The 15,681-nt window shown below is 33.5% G+C and overlaps 1 protein-coding gene across 5 annotated transcripts in view; it reads left to right on the forward strand.

Annotated features, from left to right (window-relative positions):
- UCHL5 (ubiquitin C-terminal hydrolase L5) overlaps positions 1 to 15,460 on the forward strand; it is a 43,634-nt gene extending 28,174 nt beyond the window's left edge. For 3 of the 5 annotated variants that reach the window (XM_032317533.1, XM_032317534.1, XM_032317536.1), the window contains 4 exons: positions 4,114 to 4,216; positions 5,549 to 5,662; positions 8,972 to 9,070; positions 14,438 to 15,460. In XM_032317533.1, coding sequence (XP_032173424.1) covers positions 4,114 to 4,216; positions 5,549 to 5,662; positions 8,972 to 9,070; positions 14,438 to 14,482 — 361 coding nt within the window. In that variant the 3' untranslated portion in view covers positions 14,483 to 15,460. The remainder of the gene's footprint in view (positions 1 to 4,113; positions 4,217 to 5,548; positions 5,663 to 8,971; positions 9,071 to 14,437) is intronic. The other 2 variants (XM_032317532.1, XM_032317535.1) reach the window with 1 other exon arrangement.
- Positions 15,461 to 15,681: the final 221 nt, after the last annotated feature.

Genomic DNA, 15,681 nt, shown 5'->3' on the forward strand with positions numbered 1-15,681 from the left:
ATGTTATATAAATGGAATCATACAATATGTAACTTTTTGGATTGGCTTCTTTCACTCAGAATAATTTTCTGGAGATTTATCCAGGTTGTTAAGTAAATAAGTAGTTCATTCTTTTCTAATGGTTGGTAGTAGTCTATGGTATGGGTAGGACCTTTTTTTTTTCTTTTCTTTTTTTTTCCCTCATTTACCCATTGAAGGGTATGTGGATTGCTTCTAGTTTTTGGCCGTGATGAATAAAGCAGCAGTAAACATTTGTGTACACATTTTTGTGTGAACATAAGTATTCATTTCTCTGAGATAAATGCCCAGAAGTGCCATTGCTGAGTTGTAAATGCATGTTTAATTTTCTAAGAAACTGCCAGACTCTTCCAGAGTGTATCATTTTTCATTCCTACCAACAGTGGATGAGTGATCCAGTTTTTCCATATATGTACTAGCATTTGGTTTTGTCAAAATTTTTTATTTTAGCCATTATAGTAGGTGGTAGTGATATTTCATGATAGTTTTAATCTGTATTTCCCTGATGACTAATGATGTTGAAAATCTTTTCATGCCTTTTGCCTATTTTGTGATTAGATTGTTTTTGACTGTTGAGCCTTGAGTTTCTTTAGATAGATAGTACTAGTTCTTCATCAGACATGTTGCCTGCAGATACTATCTCCCAATCTGTAGCCTATCCCCTAATTCTCCCAGTACAGTCACAGAGCAAAACCTCTTAATCCCAATGAAGTCTAATTTATCACTCTCTTCTACTATGAATTGTTTTTTGTTGTCAAATCTAAGAATTCTTTGTCTAGCCTGAGATCCTGAAGATTTTGTCTTTTTTTCCTAAATAATTTATGTTTTAACATTTTACATTTAAGTCTGTGATCCATTTTGAATTGATTTTTGTACATGTTGTGAAGTTAGTCAAAGTTCATTTTGTTGCCTGTGCATGTCCATTTACTCTAGCACCATTTGTTGTTATCCTTCCTCTAATAATTTGGTAGAATTATAATAACAGGTGGGTGTATTTATGTGTCTGTTTCTGGGTTCACTACACTGTTCTGTTGACCTGTTTGCTCTCTGACAGTCCTACACAGTCTTGATTACTGTAGCTGTATTGTAAATTTTGAAATCAGATAAACTGATACCTACAACTTTATTCTTTTTCTTCAAAATTGTTTTAGCTGTTATAGTTCCTCTGTCTTCCCAGATAAGTTTTAGTATAATCTTGTGCATATCTACAAAAATTCTTGCTGGCATTTTGATAGGAATTGTGTGAAACATTTCTATCCATTTGGGGAGAATTGGCATCTTTACTATGATGAGTCTTCCTGTCCATGAACATGGTATTGTCTCTCTATTTACTTTGATCTTCTCTAATTTCTTTCTTTAGCATTTTGTACTTTTTAGCATACAGGTCTGGTACATGTTTTGTCAGATAATAAAGTACCCAAGTACTTGAGTCTTTTGAGTGATTACAAATGATACTTTATTTTCATATTTGATTTCTTTGATTATTGTTAGTATGTAGAAACACAGTTGATTATTTTCTTTCTTGCATACTTTGACGTTGTTGAACTCATGCACCAGCTTCAGAAGTTCTTTGTGAGTTTCTTGGCATTTTCTTCATAATCATGTCATTGCAGATTGGGATAGTTTGGGATTTGTCTACTTCTCATTTCAGTTTTAATCAGTTTTTACTTTATGTATTTTGCAGGTCTGTTGTTTGGTGTGTAAACTAAACATTTATCATTATTTCTTCTTAGTGGATTGATCTTATCATGTAATGTCCCTCTCGAGTAAATTTTCTTTGTTTTGAAATTTACTTTATTTCATAGTGATATAGGCAGCCCTGTTTTCTTCTGATTAGTATTTTCATTTGAGTTGAGCTCTTCATCATTTTTAATATGACAAATGATTACAGGTTGAGACCTAGACATTTGTAGTTTTATATAAAAAGATCCTGGATTTTTTTTTTTAAAGATTTTTATATATTTGTCAGAGAGAGAGAGAAAGAGAGCACAGGCAGGCAGAGTGGCAGGCAGAAGCAGAGGGAGAAGCAGGCTCCCCGCCAAGCAAGGAGCCCAATGTGGGACTCGATCCCAAGGACCTGAGCCGAAGGTAGCCACTTAACCCACTGAGCCACCCAGGTGTCCCAAGACTCTGGATTTTTTAAATGAAATTTCTGTTAAGCTGGTTTATATGGGCACTGCTCTGGCCGAGTAAATCAGGATGTTACCTCATTACTGCCAGGTGGGAGTAGATGTTCAGGTTTCCACTCTGCTTCCACTGATACCTGAGATGGGAAGAGGTTCCTTGTTATTACTGGGCTGGGGGGAGTTCTGGTCCCCAAAAGAGTGTCCACTTGATACTACCCTTGCTGGAAGGAGTAGGAATGCCTTGTTACTGCTTACTACATGGCTTCACTGTCACTAGAGTGGGAGAGGCTCCTTTACCACTGTATGGTAGTGACTTCCCACTTGGCTTCCCTTTTTAGTTTCTTCTAGATACTGCAAATAGGTGCAAATAGGTGTCAGTATTGTCCACAGGGATGAAAGTCCTATATCCCTGTTCGGTCTTTGCTGGTAGGTAGAGTTGGGGCACAGTTTTTTTCGGGTTGTGTCTAGCTATGGTAGAGTGGTTATTATCTAAAAGTTTTCTGTCTCGTGAGTTGCTCCTTTCCTGTTTGGATAGAAGGAATAGACTTTTTCTTGTCCATTTTTTGTCTGTGCCTGTTGGTATTTCTTAGCTGCTGGCTTCTTTAACTTCAGGTCTAGGCTATATGAAGGCATATAAGATAACTCACAGAGTTCATCACTGTGTTATTTTTGGGTCCTGGTTCCCTAGCTTCTCTGCCTTCTCTCCATCTTTGAGAATGTTCAATTTATGCTTTCGTTTTCTTTTTAAAAATATATATTATGTCTGGTGTTTTTATTTTGGTATTTTCTTAGTGAGAGAAATGAGGAAATGGAAGTTCCACAGCAGAGTTTTATTTTATTTTTTTTAATTTAAATTCAGTTAATTAACATATAATATATTGTTTCAGGGGTACAGGTCTGTGATTCATCCATCTTATGTCATATCTAGTGCTCATTACAATACATACCCACCCCAGTGTTCATCACCCAACCACCCCATCCCTCCCAACCCATCCCCTCCAGCAACCCTCAGTTTGTTCCCTGAGATTAAGTCTTTCATGGTCTATTGCTCTCTCTGGTTTCGTCTTGTTTGATTTTTTCCTCTCTTCCCCTATGATCCTCTGTCGTCTTGTTTCTTAAATTCCACATATCAGTGAGATCGTATGATAATTGTCCACAGCAGAGTTTTAAAAACATTTTTACATGGTTTAAAGCACTGTAGTTATAGTGCTCTATACTCTTTCAGTGAATAGAACTATGCGAAATTGTCGTTAAGTATATAATGCAAAAACAGGCTTAGATTTTCTATATATTTTCATCTTGATTAAGCACCACTTACACATCTTACCAGTAATTCTAATGTCAGTCGTTACCATAAATAAACTTACACTGTGAGATGTCTCATTGTGATACTCTGGTATCAGAGTAGTGAAAATAAAATAGCGTTCAGAAATTTTCCAACAGGATATAACCACATTATATTAGTAAAATATTATACAATATTTTATAGTTTATAATTAAATGTAAAGTATAAGTGAAATATAAAAATATATGGACTAAAAATGGCAGCTACATCATGACTTGGAAAAAAGTATGTAGTTAGGAATACAGTTAATTACCACCAAAATGCCATAATAATTAATCCAACAAGTGGGAGGTCTTAGTTTAGTTATTTTTTTATGAGATCTGAAGTAAATGATGGTTGCCATATTTCTTATAAAAGTAGGAAAATGAAATATTTTTTATTTCAAATGTTTAGTGATATAATTTTATTTTAGAACATTTAAAAATATTTGTGATTAAATTTAGCTAGTTTTTTTCCTGCAGTTATAGCCTTTCATGTATGAAAGCTTTTTTTAAATGTCAATTTTCACTGTAGCCAATTGATAGTATTTGTGTTTATCCTAAAGAGCCATGGGGTAGTCACAATAGATCTTAATTGTAATAGTGTTACAGTTCTTTATTACATTATAAACTTTAACTTTTTTAGGTACAGTGAAGGCGAAATTCGATTTAACTTAATGGCCATTGTGTCTGACAGAAAAATGATATACGAACAGAAGATAGCAGAGTTACAAAGACAACTTGCTGAGGTTTGTGACCACATTTTTAAGTGCAAAGTTCTAGTTCAGTTGTCTCAGGAAAGGTATTCTCTCTCTTTGTTCTTTCTCTTTCTTTATCCGATCTGTTTTTTTTCTTTCTCTGTTCTTTCTTTTTCTCTTTCTTTCTTTCTTTTTCTCTCTCTTCCTCGCTTCCTTCCTTCTTGATTTAATCAAGTGTCCTGAGTGGTGATGAAGAGAACACACTCGAGTCAGGCTGCCTTGATTTAGCTCCTGGCTTTGCCACGTAGTAGATGTATGAATTGGAATATACTTCTTTGTGCTTCACTTTCCTTCTCCCTCCTTCCCTCCCTCTCTCTCTCTCTTTCTTTTTTGAGAGAGAGAGAGCACGTGCCCATGAGTGGTAGGGGGCCAGGTAGAGGGAGAGAGAATCTTAAGTTCCGTGCTGTGCATGGAGCCCATGAAGGGCTTCATCTCATGACCCTGAGATCATGACCTGAGCCTAAATCAAGAGTCAGAGGTTTAACTGACCGAACCACCCAGGAGCCCCTGTGCTTCAATTTCTTAAATTAAAATGAAGTGAATTGTATTTACCTTAGAAGGCTGTTGTGAGGATTAACTGAGATAATATATGTAAACAACTTAAAACAGACTGACAAACATTACATGCTAAGTAAGTGTTAGCAATTAACTATTTAATTTCATTATGAAATTGAGCAAGTTAGAATATATTTCTCACAGAATTAATTGGGTACATTTAGATTTACATAAAATCTTTACTAGTCTATGTAATTGTTTTTTTGTTGTAATTACGATTGGAGAAGATAATTGGTAATAATATCTTCTTTATATTCTTTAGGTGACATTTTCTTAATAGCATATTCAAGCATTTTGTGGCTGAATTAAAGATTATAGCACTATAGTATATTGCAGTATAGATTTTTTTTAGGTAAAAGTTCGTATGTGTTATCGTAGAACATAGAAATATGGGAAGTACTTTCTTAGGGCTTTTGTCCTTTAACATTGCAATTAGACTGGTAATCTGTCACCAGTATTAAGAGTAAAATTTGAGGGGCACCTGGGTGGCTCAGTTGGTTGGGCGTCTGCCTTCAGCTCGAGTTGTGATCCTGGGGTCCCACGATTAAGTCCCGCGTGGGGCTCCCTGCTCAGTGGGGAGTCTGCTTCTCCGCTAACATGTCTCCTCTCATTCTCTCTCTCAAATAAATAAATAAAATCTTTATAGAGAAGGAAGGAAAAAAAGTAAAATTTGAAAATAATTGTACTGTGTTATCATTTTAAAATAGTTTGGATTCAAGCCTCAATCATTAGGGTATGCTGTTTTCTTTTTTTTTTCTTTACCCTAAGGAGGAACCCATGGATACAGACCAGGGTAGTAATATGTTAAGTGCTATTCAGTCAGAGGTTGCCAAAAACCAGATGCTTATTGAAGAAGAAGTACAGAAACTAAAAAGATATAAGGTATGTTTTATTTTATTTGTTCCTTTGTTTTAATATAGAGTAGTATATTTTGACATGAAGATATGTTGAATACGTGATTGTTTTACCCATCATTTACTAGTTTTCAGAATAATGACTTGGTTCCTTGGTTCCTTGGCACCCCACAAAGGTGTAACTAGTGAGGTTTCTTTCTTTTGATTTTTTTTTTTTTGAAGTATCGTTATGAACAAATTTTTAACCTATTTGATGCTTCAGTTCACTGTAATAAATGATCAAATTGTCTTGTCTTTGGCTATTAGGATCCAGTTCAAGTCCTAAGTCCTTTTGATATGATTCTCTTCATCTTTGATAGCTTCCTTGATTTCTAGTATGACAAGATGTTTCAGACTCCTCTTGAACATTTCCTACTTCAGACTTGGATTAGCCATTTTTTTAAAGAAACCTTGGGTTCTTTTGGTGGGAAATATTATTTAGAAACCACTATTTGCGTACTCAGTGATCCTGATTAGTCATTATGTCTAGGCCTTTTCAAAGCTAAGGAATCCATTTTTGTTTGCTTCTTATTTTAGTTTTGAAGAGAAAACAATGTGAATTTGTACAATGTGAATTTACTCTTCAATTTAGAGTAAAAATTTAGAAATAAATTTAGAAATAAATTTCAAATTTAGAAATAAATGGCTTAGGGCACCTTACTGGCTCAGTTGTTAGAGCATGAGAGTCTTGAATTCAAGAGTCATGACTTCAAGCTCCATCCCATGTTGGATGTGGAGCCTACTTTAAAAGGAAAAAAAAATGAGTTAAAGGGCATTATACTTGAAATTAACCATTTGCATTTCTTCTTTTAAGCTGAAAGTCTTGATTCCTAACAATATTAACGTAATGACTTGTTTTCTTTATAATAAAATATATATATATTTTATATATATAAAACCTATGGATATATATAGAAAGGTTCAGAGTAGCAATACTAGTGTTAATAACAATGCAGTTTTTTCTGAAGTTTATTTTTTTCCTTAGGGTATACCCCATTTCGGTTATACAGTTAAATTACTATTTTTAAATTCACTTGAAAAAATTTTTTCTTGATGTGGTTCTGTCACCAATTTTCTCTTGGTGTGGGTATATCACCAATGCACAATTGGATTCATTTGTTTTATTTTCCTTTCCAGTTATTTAGGGTTTTTAAAAAACTTCTAATTTAATTTTAATTATGGCAAACATTTGTATAATTCAGAGTCAAATATGAAGCAAGTCTGTCTTTAAGACTGTCATTCTCTTTCACTTGCAGTCTGATAAGCTTTTTTCAGAGAGAGTGAAGAGTAGAAGGAGCTTTGAATTTTGCATAAGTTTGGAAATGGTAGTTATGTCATTTCTCATGTGTATCAAAATCATTGTTACTCATTTGAAGCTCAGTTGAAGGCAAGAATTGTCCTTTTTTCTTTTTTATTGCTCAACAAAGTGTTAGCATGGTGTTTCGCATCATACTTACCAGCCAATAAATGACTGTTAAATTAAATAAATGAACCTTGGACTGTAGGATTTCTTCAGTTGAAAGTAGTAGGGGCTGGTTCCAGAGAATTCCAAGTTCATGGAAGATAGGAAAGTAAGGGATGAAAGTTCAGAGACTTATCTTCCATTTTTTGTGGTATATAAAAATAAGTACCCAACACTTGCATATTCTTTTTTTTTTTTTTTAAAGATTTTATTTATTTATTTGTCAGAGAGAGAGAGAGCGAGCGAGAGCGAGCACAGGCAGACAGAGTGGAAGGCAGAGGCAGAGGGAGAAGCAGGCTCCCTGCGGAGCAAAGAGCCCGATGTGGGACTCGATCCCAGGACGCTGGGATTATGACCTGAGCCGAAGGCAGCTGCTTAACCAACTGAGCCACCCAGGCGTCCCCCAACAACACTTACATATTCTTAATGCAGGGTTATTTCATCACTAAGTTTTAATATTAGCCTAAGATAAAATACAGATTAAGTTTTCAGAATCTTTACCTGCTACATTGCTTGAAAATGTCTGTTCAGAAAGGTAAAATGATTCTCTTACTGCTATAATATGAACATGTGTTAAGATTTTATTTAATTGATTAATTAATTGAAGGAACCTGTAAGATATCACAACTAGTTAAAATAAGAAGTTAAAGCAGCTCAAATTTATATGAAGTAAAGGAATGTTGAATTTACTAAAAATGTAAACTGTCTTTTTTTCCTATGAGAAAAGGAAAGTAAATTGAACCTCTGCCAGACAGAATATTTAATAGCTGAAAGGGCAGTAACAAACTAGAATCACATAACTTGGAAGGGGTGCTCTAGACAATGCATGGTTTTCTTTCTTTTTTTTTTTTTTAAATTAAATTTATTTCTTTTCAGCATATCAGTATTCATTATTTTTTCACCACACCCAGTGCTCCATGCAATCCGTGCCCTCTATAATACCCACCACCTGTTACCCCAGCCTCCCACCCCCCGCCACTTCAAACCCCTCAGATTGTTTTTCAGAGTCCATAGTCTCTCATGATTCACCTCCCCTTCCAATTTCCCCCAACTCCCTTCTCCTCTCTAACTCCCCATGTCCTCCATGCTATTTGTTACACTCCCACAAATAAGTGAAACCATATGATAATTGACTCTCTCTGCTTGACTTATTTCACTCAGCATAATCTCTTCCAGTCCCATCCTTGTTGCTACGAAAGTTGGGTATTCATCCTTTCTGATGGAGGGATAATACTCCATATGTATATGGACCAAATTTTCCTTATCCATTCGTCCGTTGAAGGGCATCTTGGTTCTTTCCATAGTTTGGTGACCGTGGCCATTGCTGCTATAAACATTGGGGTACAGATGGCCCTTCTTTTCACTACATCTGTATCTTTGGGGTAAATACCCAGGAGTCAGTGCATGGTTTTCACTTGAAGTACAGATCTGTCCCTACAGTCTGTCTTCTTGATTAAAAGTAATTGAAAGAAAGATTGTTCTTGATCACAAAGTAAAGCTGGTTTCTTTAGGTATGACCTAATTATTTGTATAGTTGTAGTAGTAAGAGTGTTAATTTATCATGTGGGCTTCTTAAATTTACTTTCCTCTTAAGTTTTCATAAATAATTTTAGACTTTTAAAAGTGTTATTTGTTAGGGCAAGAGTAGGAAGCCACACCCAAGAAAAGTCACATGTTTTGTTGTATTAGTCTTTTTTCTCATGGAGATGAAATCTCATTATTTCTAATATTTTTTCTTGTGAGAATGGAAAATTTACTCCCATTTCTGTTTTGAGTTGGATGCAAAGATCAAAATGTCAGAAACTTAGTGTGGTTTGATATTTGTTTTATTTTCAGATTGAAAATATCAGAAGGAAGCATAATTACCTGCCTTTCATTATGGAATTATTAAAGACTTTAGCAGAACACCAACAGTTAATACCACTAGTAGAAAAGGTAAGTATTTTACTGATGAATACTTAAATTAGATTTAGATTCCCCCAAAACAAGATAAACATCTTGACTTGAGTAGAGGTAAAATTTGTTGAAGCATTCCCATTTCAATTTTTTTTTGCTTTTAGTTATTGTTTTATATTCTAGATGAGAATTAGTTCAACCTGATATTATAAAATAAAATAAGGAATTGCCGCACTGCTTTAGCCGTCCTGAATCCTTAGTGTTAAGAACTTAGGTTGTACCAAATATTAGAATAAAATTTTAAAATTTTCCTGTCTGTAAGCTGAAAGCAAAAAAAAATTTTTTAAAGATTTTATTTATTTATTAGGGAGTAATGGGGAGGGGCAGAGGGAGAGGGAGAGAGAATCTCAGGCGGACTCCACCCGGAATGTAGAGCCTGATGCATGGGGCTTGATCTCATGACCCTGAGATTGTGACCTGAGCCAAAACTAAGAGTCGGACACTTAACTGACTGAGCCACCCAGGTGCCATTAAGTTAGTTGAAAGCAAATTTTTAATGTTAAAGACTGAAACAGTAGATTTCTTGTTATTTATATTAGGAAAAATTTGAATTATCATGTAATTTAAAACTAGAATGGACACTGAAGGGGGAAAAATAACTATAGCTTAGACTAAGAAATGTTTTATTTTTTAATTCGTTCCTAAACTAGTATTCCTTCCCCCGAAAGAAAGTTCACATACGTTTGTGAAAAATGCTGATTTCTAAGATTTTTTCCTTAGTATAAGGCTCTTAAATAAAATAATTGCATAGTTGCGATGCATTTAAATTGTTTTTAAGTTCATACTGTAAGTCAGTGTTTCCGAAAGTGACCATTGCTGGATACTCTTAAAATACATGTTACCTGGTCCCTCCTCAGTTCTTCTCAGATAGGGGAAAGAATCTTTAATAAGTTACCCCTAGTGACTCTAATGCAGCTGGTTTGTGTACTACATTTTGAGAAACACTTTGAAAAGACGCTACTAGGCAAATAAAATTTTGGACCATTAACTTAAAAGCAGAGTACGTGGTTGGTATGTTTCTTATTAATTTTAAACTTTCTGAAGCAAAGGTACATTTCAACCCAGCTTTTTTAATATCATCGTAAACAAAAGGAAATGAGACAGTGTTTTTGTGTATACCTTATTACCTGAATCCTGAAACATGTGTGTTCTGCTTTGCACTTAGTGCACAAATTATTGCAGAAAACTGCTAAGTCTACTGTTTTCCATACGGATTTTCTGTTCATGTATCCCAGGGTGTTAAAGTTAAAAAATTCTAAGATGGGAAACTGATTTTAAAAGTTTTAAATTAAACAATTAGGGTTCTATGATTCTCAGAAGTTCCTAGATACTGTGTTCTTTGTATGAAACAGTATGAAATATTTCTCTATTAAAAATATTAAAATAATAATAAAATAGCATTGTGTTAAATCAAATGATCTGTTGCATCAGATTCTAACTGTAGATAAATACTACTAAAGGCCAGACAAATGTTATTAGAGAAATTTAAAATGTGTGTATTTTGCTTTAAAATTGGCCTGTGGATAAACTTTTTGATGCAAATTAGGAAAACAACCATTTTTGTTTTTTAATGACTATATCCCCAGATTTTTTTGAAAGCATAGTAGGGAGAACAAGCATTGGAACCGTAATTTCTTGCTTCACATTTTGGACACAGGGTGGCAGTGTATGAATGCCTTGTGTTAGTGGGACACCAGCTCTGTGTGTTCTTGTGTTTGCATCTTTTTTTGAAGGGATAGTTACTCATCTACGTTTTGCCTATTTCTTCAGACTATTCTTTGATTAATAATATTGGATAAGCAATATTGAAATTATGTTTATTCCTTGTGTATATGCAGTATCTGTTAGCCCCTAAGGAATTCCTTTAAAGGAATCAGTCTGTTATACCCTAAGGAATGTTTCCTAAGGAATCTAAAGAAATTCAGATGGATTATTTGATTAAAATTTTTGAAATTTTAAAGTTATTCGTCAAACATTTATCTAGCTTTAACAATATTCCAGAACTTCTTAAAGTCTGTAGATGTCCATATAATTAAGACACGTTCTTCTCTCTTAAGCAGTTCATGATACAGTTGGAGAAAGGAATAAACAATTATAGTATTGTGCTGAATAGGATTGTTCTAGTAAGTGCCAGAATCAATTCATGCTGAAGATCCTGGGGGAGCACAGAGTAGCTCTTAAATAGCTTTATGCCACTTGAAGTTTCACAGCCACAAAATTTTAAATCCATGGTTAGAATCAATATTCTCTACCAGTAAATCAGCTTCCTTAACCACAAATGTATTCATCTCATTTTGAAAAAAAAAAAAATCATTGTATCATACTGAATATCACTTTCTGCAGATAAACACAAATGTTACAAATAAAAAAAATAATGATGAGATTTTGTAATTATATATAATACAAAATCTTTAACAGTGGTAATTGCTTAATAGTACTACTTCTAAGAAAAATAACATGTAGAATACAGAAATGGGTAAGTTGAAGTTACTCAGAATTAGTAAGTTTAACTGTTCCTCCCCTACCCCTCAGCCCCCTATGCCAAGGGAAAATAATAAAAGAGGGAGAGGGAACCAAAGAGGAAAAATTTGGCTACTCTTGGCAGTAAGGTAAATGGCCAAACCTGTCCAAGATCAGATCCCTGAGTAACTGAGATAGTTGCTTAGAGCCTGTGCTTGCATAAAAATATTTACGTTTGAAAATCTTTTTATTTTATAGAATAATAAAGAAAAGATCAAGACTTTGATTCTCCTGAAGCCATATGGCTATAATGAATTAGGTTAAGGTCTAGCCTTATAAGTATTTTTGTTACATGAGGCTTCTAATCTTTTGAGGCATTAAATATGCATTACGTAAGAACTGCTCAGGAAATAACCTAAAAATACATAGTTATAAAACTTCTTGTGGCATATACCACATCTATTTCTTAAAATATAAAATCAGCTAGATGAAAATTTCATTTGTGAAACTTTTACTGAGTTCAGGTATACTTATAATTCTTTTAATATTTTTATCTTAACCTAGTAATTCTGGATCATTGTCTATTCCAGGTTTTTAACAATCACCCATAACCTACCATAATGTAAAATCAGATTCCATTGCCCTGGGGGGATTCAAAGCACCTTCACAATGTTGAATTTTGTCCCCATTTTACTAAAACATTACGATTCAATTGGTAATAATCTTTAGAACTTACTTCTTCTATTCCTTAATGGAAATAAGATAGAAGAACAGTTGATATTCCCAGTGATATCTACATTGATATCTATGGTTACAGAATTATCCACTTGGGTCAGTGTATTTTGATATTTCATTGGCATACTGTATAGAACATAACAGTGCACCTTTTTTTCATACTATTTAGAAATGTAATATTGTTTTTTATTTTTAACAAAGTCTGAGCTTTCGGTTTAGTATATAGGCTTTGGGTTTTAAATTGAAGATATGTTATTAGCTGGTGCTTTTAGGCAAGTTATTATAGTTTCCATTTCTTCATCTATAAATTAGGAATCATACCTACTTCACATTCTTGAGGAATAAATGAGATCAGATCTATAAAGTACATAAATAAGTCCTCAATAAATGGTAATAATTATTTTTAACTTATTTCACTTATTTTTATCTGAATTATATAGTTTAATAAATGTATGCACACTCTGCATTATATGTCTGCTCATTTAATTATGTTATAAAGTTTACGTTATAAACCAGTAAGTTTATTTTTGTTAATCCTACTAAACATTCTGTATGTTCAGAGTATATTCGGAGATCAATATGGGAAAAATACATATTTTTATTTCAAATTATATCAGAAATTAAATTTTATTTTTATTATTTAGAAACAGAGTTTCTTTGTTAAAAATTATATACATATTAGGGCACCTGGGTGGCTCAGTGGGTTAAGCCTCTGCCTTCAGTTCAGGTCGTGATCTCAGGGTTTGGGGATCGAGCCCCACATTGGGCTCTCTGCTCAGCAGGGAGCCTGCTTCCTCCTCTCTCTCTCTCTGCCTCTCTGCCTACTTGTGATCTCTCTGCATCAAATAAATAAATAAAATCTTAAAAATTATATACATATCAAATTATAAATTATGTTAATAAAAAATGTTTATGTAAGCAGTTTGATATAGTACATATATTTCCTTTTAATATATTCTAAGGAATAACACTATTTTATCGTATAGCTGTATAATTATACTACCTAATACATTATAAAAATATTGTAGTTCTAATTACCCTATTTTTTCCGTCCAAGGAAGTTTTTTTCTTAGTTGCATAATAGCAAAACTCTATTCCTTGCTGATTCAAGTGGCATAGTGGAAAGAACATTATATTGTAGTTCTCTAAAATCTTATTTTTCAAAGTGTCATCTGAAGACCAGCAGAATTGGTATCCCCTAAAAATTTATTAGAAATTTAGAATCTCAGGCATTTTATTGAACAGCATATAACAGGGTACCCAGTTCTTTGGTATGCACATTGAAAAGCACCACTATTGAACAGGTGTCTTTTGACCTCTTGCGGTTTTATTTTATACTAGCGGTGTGACTTTTTTCAAGTGTGAAATCAATCAGCTCTGTCTTCATTGCTGAAAAATAAAATAGAGTTACTGGGTTCAAGCTATATAATTGTTATGAAGATCAAATGAAATAAGGTATGAGAGCATTTTTCTTAGGTTCTATAAGTAAATTTTATTAATACTACAGATATGTGATCCTTCAGTGATATTCTGTTAATCCCAACTATGCAGAAACTAGTATTTTTCTTATACTCAGTTTGAATGAGAAATGGGCACATAGGTAAATATATTGTTTTGAAGCATTTATGAATGAGTATGACTTTGTGGAATGAGTAATTATGTATATTGAAATGATTACAGTTATAATACATTTCAGTTGCAGATAAGAAAGAACTGTAAACCACACATGATCCTTTTTTACTGAGGGGCAGAGCATAACTATAATTTGTCCTGCAGTGGTATGTTGCAAGTCTTGAGTTATGAAAGCGAATGCTCTAGAAATCTTTTTTTTTTTTTTTTTTTTTAAAGATTTTATTTATTTATTTGACAGAGAGAGATCACAAGCAGGCAGAGAGGCAGGCAGAGAGAGAGAGGAAGCAGGCTCCCTGCCGAGCAGAGAGCCCGATGCGGGACTCGATCCCAGGACCCTGAGATCATGACCTGAGCCGAAGGCAGCGGCTTAACCCACTGAGCCACCCAGGCGCCCTGCTCTAGAAATCTTAAAAACAATGAATTTCAAGTCTTTCAGCTTAAGTATGCCCATGTACACACATTTTAACATGATCTAAATGGACTTTTAAGATTTTATAGAATACTATCTTTAACTTCTAGGCAAAAGAAAAACAGAATGCAAAGAAAGCACAGGAAACCAAATGAAGACGACGCTTTGGGATGCATACATATTTCTGCTTCTGCACTTATTTTCATGGAAACCATTAAGTATAAAGAACTTTGAGCAACATTCTAATTGATTCAATGCACGTTTGGCAATAGTACCAGTCTGTCTTGTCTTTAATGCATGGATTCTTTCCCAGCCTGCATCATGTGCATGTAGTGCATATTAAATAAAAGTGATATTAAGAGTGCTTGCCCAAATTCCATTATTTGACATTGGATCCAAGAACTTCTCTTATATATAAGAGAAGTTCTCTGGATATATACTATCATGATGAACCTAGAAATTGCATAAATGATATTCTCTACCTGTAATTATTATAATCAATATCTCGATCTTTTAGCTCAGTTACATGTTTAAAATTTATGAATGTCAGATCTTGATTAAATTAGATCTCTTGTTTCTCATCATTAGTGAAAAAAATCAGTATTTGTCTATTATATCTAAACATTTTGAGGATTTTAAAACTGAATTTTGTCTCAAGAAAGTATGGTTTTAATGCAGATCATTTGGAAAAGACAAAAGTATAGATTCTAGTGATTTTCATTGCTGCCAGAAGAAAAAGTAATAAACATTCAATTTATTTTAGCAGAATTTTTAAGTGTTTGGGGTTATTTATTTATGTATTATTAGAATAATTTTAGGAAAGTATAAGTATTATGCTTCGAAGTAGAATTTCAGGTTAAGAATAAATGATAAATCTTAAAAGATTTTTGGTGTTACTCTCAGTCTGGCAGCATTTTCTGGCTGCTAAGCCGTATATAAAAAAATCAGAGGTTTGACAGTTTAGGCTATCTGCTTTTTAAAAAAAAAATAGGATGTGGTGGTAGAAGATCCTTCTTTGCCAGTTTGAATGAAATTGGTACAGCCCAATAGTTTCAAGAACCATGTACAGTCTGCTCACAATGGATTTTTAAAAATTACTTTTGGGATTTGCTTTTTTTTATTTTATGGAAAAATTGTACTCTTGCTCTTAATCTTTTCATAGTTAAACTTTAAAGGGGATTTTATGGAACTTCTCTTTAGAAAGGAAATTATCTACTTTTTTTTTTTTTAAACTAGATACATTTCTGAATTGATGCATGACTTTTTAACAGTTTATTATGGCTTCAAACACATGAATTTTTTTTAAGGATTATTTTAAAACTTACTAGACTGTGGTATTACTAAGTAACTAATG

The sequence above is a fragment of the Mustela erminea genome, chromosome 17, assembly GCF_009829155.1.
Source record: "Mustela erminea isolate mMusErm1 chromosome 17, mMusErm1.Pri, whole genome shotgun sequence".
Lineage (NCBI taxonomy): Eukaryota > Metazoa > Chordata > Mammalia > Carnivora > Mustelidae > Mustela > Mustela erminea.